Raw genomic sequence first — 17,518 nt, 5'->3', positions numbered from 1 at the left:
TTCTTCTGAGGTTAACATTTTATAAATTTAATGATTTAAAAAATTGTTCCCACTTGTATTTTGCTTTTACATCTTTATATATTTAAATATACTTAATATTCTGATCCCCCTTTCTTTTCTTTTCATTCAAAATGATTCTCATAAAAATAGTGATATATTTAAAAAAAATGTAATTCATAAATAGGGATTGCAATAAAGAACCAAAATTTCAATACCGGTATTCGATATTTTTTAGATCTTAATACCGGGATACCGGTTTTAATACCGGTAGTAAAAATTTTAGAAAAAGAAAGAAAACAGAGGTGTTTCTTTGCTTTATTTTCAGTTTTATTAGAGAGCATAAATATCACAAAAAATAATTTGAAACTTATAAATTATAACACTATATAAAGAATCACAAAAAAATAAAGGAATATTTATTTAAATCACAAAAAAGTGTAAGTATTCAGTCTGTGGTACTCTTACAAATTTTTGAAATGTGATCTTAAAAAACATAATGCTTCAATTGTACTGTCATTAAGCCTGGAACGTAATTTTGTGCAAAAATTACCAGCTGTCGAAAACGCTCTTTGGTGGTACTGTTAACAATGCACGATAAACTTTTTCCAAGTATTAACCTCTAAATCCCTCATCTTCAAATAAATCGATTTCTCGTCGGATGGTTTTGGATATAGCTGATTTCTGTATTGTATTTTGGTTTGTTGAAATTTTTTTATTTATCGCTAATTCTAATTTTTGTTCAAAAGACAATTCCTCTTCACTATCGACACTAGTGTCCTCATAATCTTTGATGACTTTACCAAATTCTTCTGAATGTGGATAGGCTTGTGGGTAAAAAATTTTAAGAAAATTTACGATAAACTTGATCAGAAAGGAATTGGTTAGTCTCTTTTCTTCTTTTTCATTTTCCTTTTTAAAATCATTATAATTATGTAAATATCCTAAGATATTTTCTATTTCGGTATGCCTTTCTTATGTGCGATTTTTCAATGTAATATATAATTCTTCAGATAGTGATGTGTGTTGTTCTTTCAGTGACTGCAACATGAAATTTATTGTTGCATTAATGCAACAATAAACAACAGCTGTTAATAAATTAGAATCTCTCCGACATAATGCCTCAACAGCCAGTTTTATTGGAAGTAGAGCTGATACTGTTCTGGATATTAAGTAGAATTCACTATCTGAAAAATTAATTTGCAGGTTAAATTCGATTATTGCTTTTTGGATTGGATTTCTCAGTTTCAAAAATCGTTCAAAAATCACAGTCTAATTAATTTCACCCTTTAGGGAAACATAAAAACAAAAGTGTATACTATTTTGCTATGTTAGCTATCCCTGAACATATAGTGGAGACAATTTAAAATATTCCTTGTAAATACCGAAAAAACGGCATTTAAACTTGTGAATATCGGTATTACAAAATTGTACAAATGGCTCAAAGTACCGGTATTCGGTATCTCGGTATCCCAGTATTGCAATCCCTATTCATAAAAGTGTATGGAAAGTAAGAAAATGAGTTATCAGACATTCTAGAAAATTAAAAAAAGCTAATAAATCATAAACTAAATAATAAAACGAAATTGGGAATCCAGTAAACTCAGCAATATCTTCCTTCCCCTCTAAAAATCAACAACAAAAAAAAAAAATTGTAATTGCAATAAAAAAAATCACAATTGTTTTTTTATTGGACCTTTCGTTTTGGGATTGCCAGATTAGAAGATGGCTGTTTTTGTGAGTAAAGCTCATCAGAAACTCTAAAAGAGCGCATGCACTTAATGGAAAAACTAATTTGGTAGTATTCGTCTGTGAAACAAAAAAAAAAAAATAGATTTAGTTAGAGAAAACTGCTATTTAAGTTTAATAAAAGTTATGAAAAAGCAAAAATTTGAAGAAAAGCATTTATGTCATAGTCTCATTTGCAAAGTTTGAATAATTTCCATTGAGTTCCACATAATTACAATGGTCTCGTGTCTTTGCAATAATCAAAATATACTGTAAAAATTCATCGTATAATCATTATAAAAGCCGTAAATATATTTGAGATGGTTGAAAGGCTAGTTAAGATTCTTCTCCATTTGTGTGTTACAATGTGAGGAGTTTAAAGGCAAAAATAGCTTAAAAAATAAAAACTGAAATTATATATTATGTTCTAACATCTAATTTTGGCAGATAATATATGTATTACCAAGTTAATTACCAGATTGCACACATTTTTTGATAATTCCAAAAATATTATGTAATATGAAATATCAATTTAATTGTTATCATGCAAATATTCTAATCGAAAATTACAATTTCAGAATTGATGATGTTTATTAAAATGTCTGATTACATAAATTAGAAAATTTAAATAACGAAGAAGTACCTGATTTAACTACTTAATTCTGAAAGAAATTAGCAAAAAAAAATTATGATTAATATCTTAGTATATCATTAACATTATAAATATAAAATTTTAAAAATTAAAGATGGACTTATAAATAAAAGCGAATTTCTGTTTGCCACTATTTTGAAAATATTACAGTTCTTTGTTTATTATCTACGAATTTTAATGGAAATAACCAACTTTCTATCCTAAATATAATGTTGACACGTGATAATATAACTATTCACCTGCATATTAATGAAAAAGCAAAGTTGAGGTGCAGCACATTTGGGAAATACACTCCACATTTCCTTGTTCAGAATTTTTGGTGGTAAAACATATAATCTTTGAACACTCATTTCGCTTTATTTAGAAAGTTGTAGAAGCTTATTAATAGCTCCACTAATCCTTTTAGATACAAAATAACATGTGTTCACCAAGAGATGAATTGTATAAAGTACAAATATATAAATATATATTATATTAATAGTAAATTAATTTACTTATATTTTGGTATGTTTTTCTTTCGCAAAGAATTGACAAATATCACTAAATAAGTTTGTGGTATCTACTGAGTAATCTCTCCCTGAATAGTCATCAACCATAAACCTTCTAGTTCAAAAAACCTTAAAAAAATTGGAATGAAATAGCAACTGTGGTAGTCTGTTGTGAGTTCTAAAACTATCGTATTAGGGATGAAAAGTAAAGCTGAGCGAATAATTTAAGAGTTCCAAATCGAGACTAATAAGTACTAATAAATTGCTCTAGAGCTATGAGGTCCAGTCACTGTACTTTCGAATTTAATGAGTTGTCGATCTTTGTATTAATATCGATTTTTGATGGGGTTTTATGCCACCAAAACTATTTTCGACGATACTCTGCTAATAAAATCAAATTTCGATAGCATAGCAATATAATTTGCGAAAAATATGATTTTATACAAAAATTTGATTAGTTGAAAGTCTGTCTTCTAAATATTTATCCAAATACCCAAATATTTACCTCTATTTTAAAACAACTTACAGTAGAGTTATTATTTACTTGTATTTTCTGTAGAAAGAAATATTTCACATAATTTCTTAGTACAATAGGTTTTTCAAAATTAGAACTATTTCTTAAAAAAAGCTTTTATGAATGTTTATTATTTTTGGAACTTACCTGGGTCGTGAAATGGCACAAGGACATAATTATGAATAGCCTTTTCTCTCCTGGCTAAAATAGTGCTCAGAATTCTCGCTGCTCCTTCAATGACCTGGACTAGATCATCATACATGGAACCTGTAATGTCGAACACAAATGCTAAGGTCGATACCCCTTGAGGTATGTCTTCTTCGAACGCTTCTTTTATTCCATAGTAATTACGAGCAAATACTGAGCCACTGCACACCACGAACAGAGAACACACAAAAATAAATAGAATGCACAACACGTAACTAATCCTGAGACCCATAATTTCACAATGGGTTAATTCGAGCGTATTGCATTATTTGGGAACAATTTGAAAAAAAAAAATACTACTTTCCACAAAATATTTTTGATTTGTTTCTTTATCACTCAGTGGATGTATGTATAATCCAGAAACTGCACAATTTTTATCCCAGAGCAATGGCTGCTTTTTCTTTTCGAAACAAGAAGTCAATGTCAACGGACCAAGTGCAAGAGAATTGTTCCGTCTGGCATAAAATCTATTTGCAACACGATCTACTATTCTAACGAATGTCTGGGCTATCGTAAAAGACGTCAGAGCTCTCTAAGTAAAATGAATGAGTTCATAATGTCAGAACGTTCCCTTCCGCCTTGGTTCCAAGAAAAAGTGTGTTCGAGACTCCCTATCAGTATCAAGTTTCTTGTAAAAAAAAATTGTGTGGGGTTATTGCATGAAGAGTTAAAAAGGCGAGAACGGGAAGTTATCTAATTTGGACCCTCTGACAATATTCTTTTAATCAGTTTTCTTTTATCGCTGTGTCGTCAGTCAAGGCCTGATAATATAATTTGTAAATATTTCATGTTTGTGTCAATAGTAATTTTTTTCTCTGAAAGGACTGAATAGAATGGATGGTTCTTCTTCTTTTTTTTCTTAAGAAAATATGTGAACCAACACTTGTTTATTCCGAATGAAAGCTATGCGAATGAGTAATAAATAGATAAATTTTTTCGCAACTTAGAAACTGAAAAGAAAAAAAAAAAAATTGCTAAAGCTTATGTATACCAAATACCACATTTTTTTCTAACTAATTATTAATGAGAAAATTCAAGTAAAAATGCGTTAAATTATCAAAAGCTAAAAAATATTTTTGTTCTATAAAAATTAATAATCTAAGCTTATCTTATTAAAAAAAAAGTAACTTTAAAAATTCATAGAATTGCTTATCTTTTTTGTATATTCCATTTAAAAGTCTTTCCAATTGACATTAAAGTATAGCAATTTTTTTTATTCAGGTATTAATTTTTTTATGCTTAGATTTTAAAACAGGATATTCTACGAAATTCTGTAATTCTTCGAAAAGAGTTTTTTCCATCAAAACTTCTTTTTCTTTAAAAATAGAAACAGTTCAGAAAAGTTTTATTTTTAAACAGACGATTTTTTTAAATTTTAATTACTATTTCCATTTTTTTTAAAATCTTCGAATTCAAATCTTTATTAAATTGGAATCCAAATCGTTTTCAAAGTGTTTAAACTTATTCTAATTTTTGTAAATAAAAAGATAGATTCAAAGGACTCTATATAGATGATAAACAATGATTTAATGATCTTATATTTAAAGATAAAAGCATTATTTATTTAAATGCAACCTAGAGTCTTAAAAGCAATTTTTTTTATTATTTTCCAAATGAATTGAAATGAAGAGCTTTGTTCCTTATCACAAATCCGAAAAATAAAGTCTCACGTACAGTTTGTAAATCTTTAATTGTATTTAACAATTTTATTGAATTTCATAAAACTAAATAACAATATTCGGGATATTTTTTAATTAGAATTCTATAAATAAAATGAAATGCATACTTTTACAAATAAACCATCAATTTTGATCAACTTGAAACACTCAAAACAATCGAGGAAGTGAAGTAAAGATTTTGCTGAATTATGTTCTTTAATATCCAATAACAAAGCAGTATTTGTGAAAACAACTTGAAAAAATGAAACTCTAATATTTGCTGATCTTTATCAAAATTATTCTTCTGATTTTGAATTCGAATCTAATTACTTAAAAAAATTATTAGATTAATATGCTTTATGCAAGAATAATATTAAATTTCAAAAATCTACACAGTATAAATAATTTAAAGAAAACAGAAATTCTTATGAAATTTAATTATACGCATGACTGGTATAAACTTTTGAATTAATATAAAATGAAATATAAATTTTTAGTATGCATCGAAATTTAAAAAATAACTTTATAAGAAATTCTTTAATGTTTGATAATATATCAATAACTCTAGGAGGTCCAAAAATTGTTACGAAATTGTCATTCAGGATTTTGCATTTACATGTGTCTTAATTACAAAATCATAGAAACCGAACAAGAACAATTACTCTCTGCCGTTATATCAAGACATGGTATATTCGTCATCAAAGTTCTTTAGCAATTCGTAATGAATGTACTTTGTGTTTCTATGAAGATAAGTTAATTAATCAGTGCAAACTGGTTTCATTTTTATATCGAAATTATTTTTTGACAAGGCAACATTATCCACTGAGAGTGATGATTATATGAGCTACTTATAAATCCATCGAATTATCCTAACAAATTGATATTTAATGTTGCTTCAATAAAGTATTAATTATTTGACTAAAAATAAAAATAAAAATATTTTTCTTCGCTTTGTCATTTTAGTCTATAAAAAGAATTCCAACCTTGTCCACTGGGATACTATCCAGATACAGTGAGCCACAAAACTGAGTATACACCTCTAAAACTTTTAGACTTCTTCCAATTACAAATTAAATATTGATTTAAAATAGATAAATTTTTTTATCCTAGATACTTTAACCTCTGCTTTACCATCCTATAATAACGCACTTCTATAGTTAACTTATTTATTACGAAAAAAGTTAAGCGATTCGAAGAAAAGATAGAAAACCATGCCACAAAATTGTGTATACACTTCTTATATTTGTAAATTTTGCCACCACTTTTTTTAGTTTCAAATTTTTTTAAAGAGTTTCAGGAGTAGCTTCTGCTTATAACACGTGCTATTGCACTTCAACGCTTTTAAATAGTATTTTTTCTCATTAAAAATCGTAAAATGAGCTCTCGTAGAGAAACTACTGAATCTGAACGTTTATTGGTTGTAAAATGGTCGAAAGAGGGCAAATCTCTTCGAGAAATTGCTTCGTTGATTGGTGTAACTCATGGTTCTGTTCAAAAAATGCTACAGAAGTATAAAAAAACTGGATCTGTGGCCAATATTCCTGGAAGAAGACGTAAAGAAATACTGACTACTACAGCGAAGAGGAAGATCATTCACTCAGTAAAGAAAGATCCGAGGGCGAGTGCCTCTAAACTAGCTTTATCGATGTCCTCTACAATCGGGAAAAAGATCTCAGTTGAAACAATTTGACGTACCCTTCACCAATATGGGTTTCATGGTCGTACACCAATACGAAAGCCACTCATCAAGTATGTGAATAGACAAAAGAGAGTGATTTTCGCCAAAGAACATCGTTTAAAGCCTATTTCTTTCTGGAACACTGTAATATTTTCTGATGAAAGTAAGTTTAATCTTTACGGAAGCGATGGACGATTTAAAATATGGAGAAGCTGGGAAAGCACTGGCACCTAAAAACACCATTAAGACAGTCAAATTCGGAGGTGGATCTGTCCTCGTTTGGGGTTGTATGTCGGCTGGAGGAGTTGGAGAGCTTGCTTTTATTGATGGTATTATGGACAAACATGTATATTTGGGGATTTTAAATGATAACTTGAAAAAAAGTGCCAGTAAGTTGGGGCTTGGGTCAAGCTTCATATTCCAGCAGGACAACGACCCCAAGCATACAGCGAAGATTGTGCAGTTATACTTGCTGTACCATTGCAGGAAACAATTACACACTCCAGCCCAGTCTCCAGACCTAAACGTCATCGAAAATTTGTGGTCGCAATTTGAGAAAGCTGTACATGAGCACGAAATCACAAGTAAGGAAGTTCTCAAGAAGGTTCTGAGAGAAGAATGGGCTAAAATTTCTGTTGAAACCACTAAAACACTAGTAGAATCTATGCCCAGAAGATTACAAGCTGTAATTCAAGCAAAAGGTTATGCAACAAAATATTAATTTGTACGTTAAAAGGAAATTAATAAAGGTGTATACTTATTTTTATGGTGTTGTTTTTCCTCTCGTCTCAGATCTTGTATTTTTTTTCATGAAAAATAAATAAACGTAACAATTTTATTAGTATAGTACGGTAAAGTATAGGCTAAAGTATATAAGGTAAACATTTCAATCATCTTAAAGCAATATTTAATTTGTAATTGCAAAAAGTCTCCAAGTTTCCAAAGTGTATACTCAGTTTTGTGGCCCACTGTAAATTGCATTTGAAATCTTCTGGCAAAGGAATATAACTCACACACTTTAATTCGCTAAACTGAATGAATAGCTCGTAAACCAAACTGAATATAAAGAGATGCAGCTGATAAAACTAGAAAAATATAATCTTGTTTTTTCACAAACATATTTTGATTGTATGCTTTTGGTATTACTCTCTAAAATGAGATAAAATGATTTAATTTAGAAAATAATGAAATTTAATTGAAAAATTTATTTGATTTTAATTGAAATTGAAATGAAAATTTAAGAATAGATGAGCTAGATATTTGCATTTTTACTAGAGTCATGATTTCCATTAAAAAATTCATATACAGAGCATCTCAGTATCTTGGATATTTATATCAAAATGATCCAATTGGAATTAAAAATAACCAATATTCTCGGACAACCAGCTGGTCTCCAAAGACGATTGCATTTCACTCATCGGTAGGAAAAGGACTCAGTAACGTCACATGAACTTACACTTATAAGTATGATTTAAAAATCTAGGAAAATTAAACGATAGATCCCGTAATATTTAAACTAACCTCTTTGTAAAGATTTGCAGTTATACTTTAAGCTAACATATAAAAAAATCCTTGTTCAATAATTATTTTACAAGTTGCAAGATAAAATAAAGCTAAAATCGGGTAAAAATACTAAAATGTAACATAGATTTTTATTATTTAATTAAATATTTTAAGAAATAATTAAAAATAATAAATAGCAGAATATTAAAATTACCTAAAAATGAATCCCAAAATGGTATGAGCAAATTACATGTAATAATAATTGTTTGGGAATAAATTTTGATAATTTAGAGAAGATATTTTATTCGGACATAGCTACACAAAACATTTAATATTTAGCAAACATTAATTCCCGCGAATCAAATGTTCTCTTGTTAATAAGTTAAAAGCTAGTTAATAATAAAGATGAAAGTATGTATGCTGGCATTCTATAATTATTTAAAAAATAAACAAAATTTTGGTGTCTTTTTCGTGATTATTATCGAAAATATTACAGTAGAAAAATAATTTTTTGGGCATCTTAAAATTCAAAAAAATTTTCTTCAGTGACTACAAATTTTTTGCCATATAACTTTTCTGCTTTTAATTAATTTTTTAAAATATATTTTAAGCAAACTTTATTAAAATATTACTTACAAAAAACATACATTATTGAAGTCAGTATTGAATTCACATGGTCACTACTAATACTTCACTCTGCCTTTTTTTCCTCTCTGGTTGTGATCACGGTATAAAGAATTAGTTCTTTTGTCCATGTTGTGTAAATTGTAATAGTTTTTTTTTTTGGTTTAACACATTTTTTTTGATACTTTGCTTACTTAAAATTAAGATTTAAGTTCAAAATCAAGCAATGGTGGAAAAATTTCAGAGTTTTTCCTTCAATTTAAAATACTGCTGCATTTTGTATGATACAATTGAATTTATAAAGATTTAGATAGAAAATTAAGGAAATGCAAACCACAATGAATAGAACTCTGCAAGACTTTTTAAATAATGTAAGCACATCAAAATTTGAAATTTAAAAATATTTTGCTGGGGAAACAATTGAAATTTTTAGCAAATTTTAATTTCAATGGAGCAAATGTTCGCCAAAGGCGGTTAGTAGAGAATGAAAGAAATCAGAAAGATATTCTCATAAAATTGATATTAGAGGACATTTATAGAATTGAAATTTAGAGAACATTTATGTACATAAAAACACAAGTTTATTGAATCACAGCTTTTTTAAGTTAACAAAATAGATTAGCTTCATCACTAGATTCTATTCTTCCCTATGAGGTCTGTTCTGCACCGCAAGATAAAGAAGGCCGCCCTCGTCGACAACACAGTCCAGTTTCCATTGGAATATCTATCTGAGGTCCGTTTCTTCCACAGACTTGATTTTTTCGGTACCAAGACGTGTACACTTCCCTGCCGAGCACATCACAGGCTTCTTGCTCGCTGCTGGATCTAAGCCCTTCATTTTGAAACTTTTTTTTTAAAAAAGAAAGAGAATAAATGAAATGCTATTTATAACATGCCCTTAACAAAAACAAGAAAAGAATGAGAACATGTTGCTATACAGATCGCAAATGAAGATGTGAGGCCTAAAAGAAATCAGGTAATTGTTTATTTTTCAGGCAACTATGTATGATCAAATATCTTTAAATCAAATTTTTCCAAATTATCTAAATATTAAACCACTTATAATTAAAATATAACTCAATTTCATGTGTCAAAATATAAATTGAGGTATGTTTGAAACTCAAATATTTTAATTCATCGTTTCTTCAAAAGTAATATGTATAGTAATGAAAAAAGGAAAATTTACTTCAGGATCCTAAACAATATTTATTTACACACCAGTACAATGTTCTTTTTTTTTCCAAAGTGGAATGGAAATATCTTAAAATAGACTTATAATCAAATAAAGAAGGCAAATAAAATTTCCATTTGTCGCCCAATTTCAGAAAATCATTTTGGTTCAAGTATCCCTAAGTTCTTTTAAATAAGAAGTATTTTATCTCTCACCTGGTCAAAGGAATAATACATCGCGGTGTATTATTCCATGATAACTCTTTATAAGTTAGAGACAGAAAAATCAGAGTTTGTACAAAATAAGATTATTAGTCTGTTTGAAATCTGGAATAATATCATTACATAATAATTTCAAACAATTTTATGAGGCCAAAAATAATTTTTGTAATATTTATTTTTCAGAGACGAAATTAGATAAGCATTTTTATTTAGCATATTAAACATTTCTTTCAAACAGCAACAAGCTAAACTATGTTGCCGATGGCTGATTTTCGTACTAAATTTACTAACTTCCAAATTTTGTCGCTAGTTCCAAATAAAGACTGAAGTGGTCAAAGGTACAACACTCTCCTCTACTAAAATCCCGAAATTATGAAGAATATCCCATTAACTGAATGTAAAGAAAAAAATAGTAAAAAGGCATTTTTGGGTACTTTTAATGCGTGCATGAAATGAGAGAGAATACAAATGTCAGCTAAATAGGTATTTTAAGGAAATTGAAAAAAAAAAAAAAAAAAAAAACCTATATCTTACCAATTCATCGCAATACCTCGAACATCTTCTTAAACCATATCCTGTACAAGAGTATCTCCTCTGATCGGTATCTTCTCTACGGAAAACCATCGTGTTTTCCACATACAAGAAGCACGAACATCCAAAATAGCCAGATTGCTCATCTTCATCATCATAATCCTGCTGGTCTGGCTCGTATCCTGGTCTTATAACAGTTTCAGGTACAGGACGGTAATCGCGATCATGTCCCCACGTTGGACGATTTGGTCTATGAGGCCAATACCCTGGATGTATAGCACCATGTTGCCAAGAATGTGCCCATGGAGGTAAAGCTGATACGCTAAATGGGATAACAACAACAACAAAAACGTTTACAATCATCTACAAATGGAGTTTTGTTAGATGTATTAGAAAAAATATCGATGCAAATCCTGTTCATATATTACAGAACTATTTTAATGATGAAAAAACGAATCAACTCAACCCAACCTTGAAATCTGGTTTATTGGAGACAGTCAATAATGTCGGAACTAAGGATCGATGAAAACAGAGCCCATGAAGATTTTTTTTTAAATGGGACTCATCATTCATCGAGTTGGAAGTTAGATTTTAATGGTCCAGGAGCAATACCTGGCCATACGGCTCCAAATCAGTCACCGATAATAAAATTGGTAGCCACCTAATTTATATTTAATATACCATCAAGGAAATGAGAATCTGTTTATTCATATGCCAGCTTCTCATTCTCATACTCAAAGTAGATTCTCCCCCCACTCTTAGGTGGGGCTGTTATGACAGAAATATTCGACTTTTCTTTCAAAGAAATGTTAGCGCATTAATAATTTCCAGAAATGTATGCAGTTAATATTCATAGGACTATATTTTTAATGTAGGATTTCCTTCTTAGGCCAGAGAATATTCAGTCATAGTAACAGATAATCATATGTTTACCCTTTGACTGATTGAGCATCTGAAAGGCATCCTTATTTCTTTTGCTACCATAGAGACATTTTCCACAAACATGCCACTCCCCAACTTCAGTGTTCTCAACATTTCTTAGATTTGTTCCCGTAAATAATTTCGTAATGATTTTGTAAACTCGTAAATCAATAATAGATCTGAAATGTAAAGTTTGATTTAAGGAAATTCATTGTAATTTAAATACTGTTTTCAATTACAATGAATTTCAAGGAAAAATTAAATTACCTCTCTGTGTTTGAAAATGGATAGCAGCAGTGATTGTTATTAGAAAATGCATTAGTTTGTTTCTCTTATTTTTCGCATAATAACGAAGTACAGAAATTCAAAAAAATTATTATCAAAAAGTTTATAAGATTACCGACAATACTTTTCCCTACTAAGGAATTAATATTTTAAGAACAGATAAGCAAATTCTTTTGATTTACCAATAGCAATTATCCAAGGAATAAAAAGAAATGTGCTTGTATTAATACTAGCAAAAATATTAATATGTCATTTGTCAATAATTATTAATTATTTGAATCTTAATCAAATTAAATAAGCTCTTTTTGATTAGTCAGATTTGGCCAATATTTTTCATTGGCTATGTAGCGATTCTAGTTTCAAAAATATGGTTAATGAGTTTTGATGAATTTTAATATATATATATATATATATATATATATATATATATATATATATATATATATATATATATATATATATATATATATATATATATATATATATATATATATATATATATATATATATATATATATCGAGGAATTACAGAAATATTCCAGCATTCCTGGATGAAATAAATATGAAGCTCATAAGATTACTTAATTTGGTATTCGTTTTTCATGTAACAAGTATAAAACCCTGGTTTTATTGTAAATAATAAGCCTTATGTAGCTTAATATAAGTTTTGATTGTTGCAAACAAACGTAAAAAAAAAACTTTCTCTTTTAATGAATCATGCTAAGTGCGAAATACAACTCTCAGAAATTTAGTCAAGTGAACGCTTTTAATATAGTAACGATTGGTTCTTTTAGTATGCGATGTCAATCCATTGAATAATCAAAATATCTAAATGTTAAATCACAATATATATCAAAATAACTAAATACATTGTAAATTTCTTAGTAAAAAGAATTTAAAAACAATTTAAACATAGCTTAAAATTAAATGATTAATATTACTTAAAGTAATTTTTTTTTGAATGCGAAATTTATTTTTTTACGTAGCCTCAAAATTGTAAAAAAACCCCGAAAATTTTATAATTCACTTTATTAAAATAATTACCAAAATCACATCAAATAATCTTAGCTTATAAAAACTGAAGCTAAGTACAGATCGGTTAAGATCTTTTATTGTAAATTTTATCAAACTTTATTGAATTGGTATTATTTCCATATTTAATTCTAGATTGGAAAATGGTAAAGAAGCTGCATTTTTATTGCATTGATAAGATGTATTGTAAAGTATGAAAAACTAATTGTTGTAATCTAATGAATTTTTCTTTATGCTTTATTGGAATATACGCGAGCATAAATATTGGCATTTATCTATTTCTCTCTATCATTTACCTGTTCTTTTCTTAAAGACGACATATCACATTCAGCTTATATTTTAATCAGTTATAATACCATAATTTTTTTCTAAACTGAAGAGTTTTTATAAAACTTCAGAAAAAAAGGCAAATTTGTATTTCAAGGAAGAAAAAAAAAACAAACAAAAAAAACTGCATAATTAAAATAGTTTAGCAAATTGGCATAAAATTTGTAGAATATTCATTTCTGGAATTTAATTTAAAAAAAAAGAAAAAACAAAAAGAAGAGAAAGAAAAGAAAATAGATTAAAAGAAAAGAAGCGATCAGACGCTTGAATGATTTTATACATAAACATATATTATTAAATTAAGGAGTAATTTTATGAAATAGTTACAAAAGAAATACCTCAAAAATAGTATTCCTAGATACGCCAAGACACTAAAAGAACTTGCTTTGAACATTTTTACGAAATTTTTTTTTCAAGTGATTGAGTTGAAGATTAAACAGCCCTACCTATGACTGCCTCTTGCCAAATGATGTACCTACGGATGTCACCTAGAGGCCTCTAGAATCAACAATGAGATTTCAAGCGGGTATTGCAAAATACATTAAGGGGGCGTACATTAAGTACATTGTTATTGTAAAGATGTGAGTATTACCAGTGGGACAAATGTAAAAAGACATATTTTATAAATGGTTCTATAAAAATATGCATATTGAATTTGATTGTTATAATTATGTATGTGAGATACCTTGGAAGATTATATTTAAACTAAATGAAGAAAATATTCAATTTTTGATACCAGAAAATCACGCTGGCAATAGTTCAGAAAATATTAATTACTTTCAATTGCAATTATATACTATATTAAATAAGTAATAAAATAGCAAAAGATTAAAGAGATATTCAGCTGAAAGTAAAAGTTCTTCAATTATTTGTTTTGATAATTCGTATTATTTAAAAAGGAATCCAAGAAAATTTTAGTGTCACTATTATATTGATAGTAATAAATATTATCAGGAATGTAAAGCAATGCAGCACAAAAAAGTGAATGTGTAAATATAAATGAACTGTATCAATTTTCCCCATTAATCCTGCTTTATAAATATTTAATTGATCGATTTAAATAAGTCTTCTTTAAGCTACATCGTGAAAAGTGAATATTATCTTTCTTAAATGAAGAATTTATTATAAAATGCATAAAAATTGCTGTAATTATTACAGTATAAGTTTGAAAGAAGAAAATTTCTAACATATGTATATGATACTTCAAAAATACTGTATTTTCATATATTTATGCATTTTTTTCCACTTTAAAATCTACTCTAGCAATTTTTTTCTATATTTACTTTAAAAATTTAACTTGCTATAATTTTAAAAAAATCTTTTCAGACCATTTATTTCAAATTTGACGTTTTAAAGAATTTTTTTTATTTATTTCGTAATTTTTCAATGCAGTATTTAGCCAAAATAAACTATCTATAAGAATATTATTGACCGCAATTCGATTTAAAACACTAGTGCTAATGAAAATATTGTCTCAACATTGTGATATTACATGCTGAATTGAAAATTTAGCCTTAACTTACCAATGAAACTTATTAAAAATTTCTGCGTTAACCAATTTTAAAATAAATAATTTTTTTATCTTAGAATCAATTTTAGGAATATTAGATATAAAGTGTGTACTGCGGAAAGAATAATATATTGATTATACCTGTGATACATTGTTTGAAACACCATGGCATTATACTGCAAAATTAACTAAAAATTTTAGTGTCTTAAACATTAGACTTTAAGAGACTAAATTTTTTAATTGTGTAAGTTATTCAATATAAGAATAATGCCAACTGAAGAACGAATTTAAAATAAAACAAAATGATAAATTTATATTTAACCTTTTAAATATATTTGCAGTAGAGAATACTGATTCAACATTTTTTGAACATTTAATATCTAATAAGATATATTTCAACTTTTACTACAGATTAAGAATAAGCAGATGTATCACCTAATGTAGTGATAAAGTTATTTATATACAATTTAGATTAAATATCTTATTTTCCCTAGCGTATCGTTGCATAAGAAAACAATATCTTTTATGAGTAACACTTTTTATTTTTCAAAGGAAGTTAGCAAATAATTTTACCTTCACTCATTTCCTTTCGGAAATTACCTTTCCATCATTTTCCGTCTCAGTTTCCTTTCAATAACGTATTATAAAAGGATTAAATATCCTAATTCTATGCTATTTCTAAGCGAAAGGAAAATATTGAAATAAAGCATTCTCTCTTATCGAATTAATAAAATGCTTTTATTATTTTAAAACAGAATTAATTTCCGCGATGTAGCAGTCATTTGATAAGCACTTGATATATCATCTGATGTCTAATTCCATTGAGTTGTAACGTCCAATTCTCGTTCCTCTTTTAAGAAGTTCCAGGATTCCAAAATAAAATTGACGAGGTGCATTTGACATGTATAAGACGAATCTGTACGAATTCCGTTATGATTTTTTTTAATTGACCAATTTGAAAATTCCATTCTTTTAGGTAAGTCATGCGGCAGAATTTATATTTATAGCAGGATTTCTTTGAACTGGCAACAACGGGACCTCGTCTACAGATTATTGAATATATAGAACTTACCTGTTCAGACTTTATGATGCCATCTGAGGAAATTACAGCATGCAAGGCGTGCATTAGTTGTGCTTTTCGATCAACAAATAAACAAGTGATCTTTCAAAAACTTTCTCTTATACTTATTAATAAATGTATTTTCCACCTCCCCTTGCATAAAATTATGGGCCCTCGGCAAATTGAAGAGTTTTCAGATTTTTATTATATATGAGAAATGTGTGCTTATTAAAGAAAACCGGCACTTGCTTATAAATTGCACAACATTATTGATCAATAATTACGAAATATCAATCTTTAAAGTGAATTTCTCCTTTTTGCTAAGGCCTAGTTCGCGATCTTTGGCCATTAATTACCGGTATGCGGTTAATGCACAAGTACCAGAAAAGCGTACAGGTAGTTTGTGTGCTTTTTTATTTCCGATCGTTTGAGCTGAAATTCGAAAGAGACTCCATTTTTAGTCCATAGATCACATACCAAATATTTGTTTTTCTCAAGTATTACATTCATGCGAAAGTACAGATAGACAGACGGTCAACCCTCAGGAAAATTTGATAAGAACCTAGATTTTAAAAAATAAGCTTGCGCACCAATTTGTTTATCTAACTCTTTACGTTTTGTAGCTATCCTATTTCATTGTACTCAGATTTCTTCCTGTGAATGAATTTTGTTCAAAATTTGACAGAAATTTTGATTTTCGATCAAAATTTCAAGTTCGAATTTTTTGACGATTACAACATTTTTTTCTTTCACTATCATTACTTTCTCGTATACTTCATATACAAAAAAGTAATAATAATTTTGAAAATGGTGCAATTACTTAAAAAAACATACAGAACAGAACACCGTCTCATACCCCCGTATCCTTGACCATTCTGGTCACTGAACGGTTTGGTAGGCATGTTACGGGACTTTTATTTAATTAACAAAATATTTACAGTAGGAAAACGAAACAAAAATAACTTTTTACAGAATTTGCAATTGTATAAGAAATTATATTGAGATGAGACCGTTTACATAATTTTTCAACTTAGAAATATAATTTGTAGTGATAAACTTAGAAATATAATTTGTAGTAATAAACTTAGAAATATAATGCTGAGACATAAAATGTGTAAAAATATACATATAATCTGCGTTCACTTATATTTTATGATATAGTAGATCCTAATGCAGTTAAAAAAATCAGATGGAAAATAATTTGAGAAATGGAAATGAAGAGAATCTCTGATTGAAATGTGTGACAGGAGACTGCTGTGCTTGTTTTTTCCCTTAGTCTTTTTTGGTGTGAGACTTGATGTTGACAGCTATGGAGGCAAGAATAGGTCTCTGTTTCCACTTATAAATTTAATTATACTGTGGATTTTTTGCCTGGAAAGGAAGTTGCTGGCGACTCTTTTCAGCCATTCCT

General features: G+C 28.2%; 2 protein-coding genes across 3 annotated transcripts in view; both read right to left on the bottom strand.

Annotated features, from left to right (window-relative positions):
* The window catches only part of LOC129981611 (hemicentin-1-like), a 108,762-nt gene extending 104,642 nt beyond the window's left edge, over positions 1–4,120 (bottom strand). Inside the window, exon 1 of one of the 2 annotated variants that reach the window (XM_056092523.1) lies at positions 3,527–4,120. In XM_056092523.1, coding sequence (XP_055948498.1) covers positions 3,527–3,818 — 292 coding nt within the window. In that variant the 5' untranslated portion in view covers positions 3,819–4,120. The remainder of the gene's footprint in view (positions 1–3,526) is intronic. The other variant, XM_056092522.1, reaches the window with a different exon arrangement.
* A 5,442-nt stretch (positions 4,121–9,562) lies between these two features.
* Positions 9,563–14,012, bottom strand: LOC129981642 (uncharacterized). The gene is made up of 3 exons (XM_056092566.1): positions 13,876–14,012; positions 10,976–11,294; positions 9,563–9,894 (listed from the first exon to the last, which is right to left on the bottom strand). The coding sequence occupies exons 1-3, from the start codon at positions 13,929–13,931 to the stop codon at positions 9,697–9,699; spliced, it is 573 nt and encodes a 190-aa protein (XP_055948541.1). The 5' UTR covers positions 13,932–14,012; the 3' UTR covers positions 9,563–9,696.
* Between the last annotated feature and the right edge of the window lie 3,506 nt (positions 14,013–17,518).

This window comes from Argiope bruennichi, chromosome 8 (assembly GCF_947563725.1).
Source record: "Argiope bruennichi chromosome 8, qqArgBrue1.1, whole genome shotgun sequence".
Classification (NCBI taxonomy): Eukaryota; Metazoa; Arthropoda; class Arachnida; order Araneae; family Araneidae; genus Argiope; species Argiope bruennichi.
The sequence above is the reverse complement of the archived record's forward strand: the minus strand, read 5'-3'. Positions and strand labels throughout refer to the sequence as shown.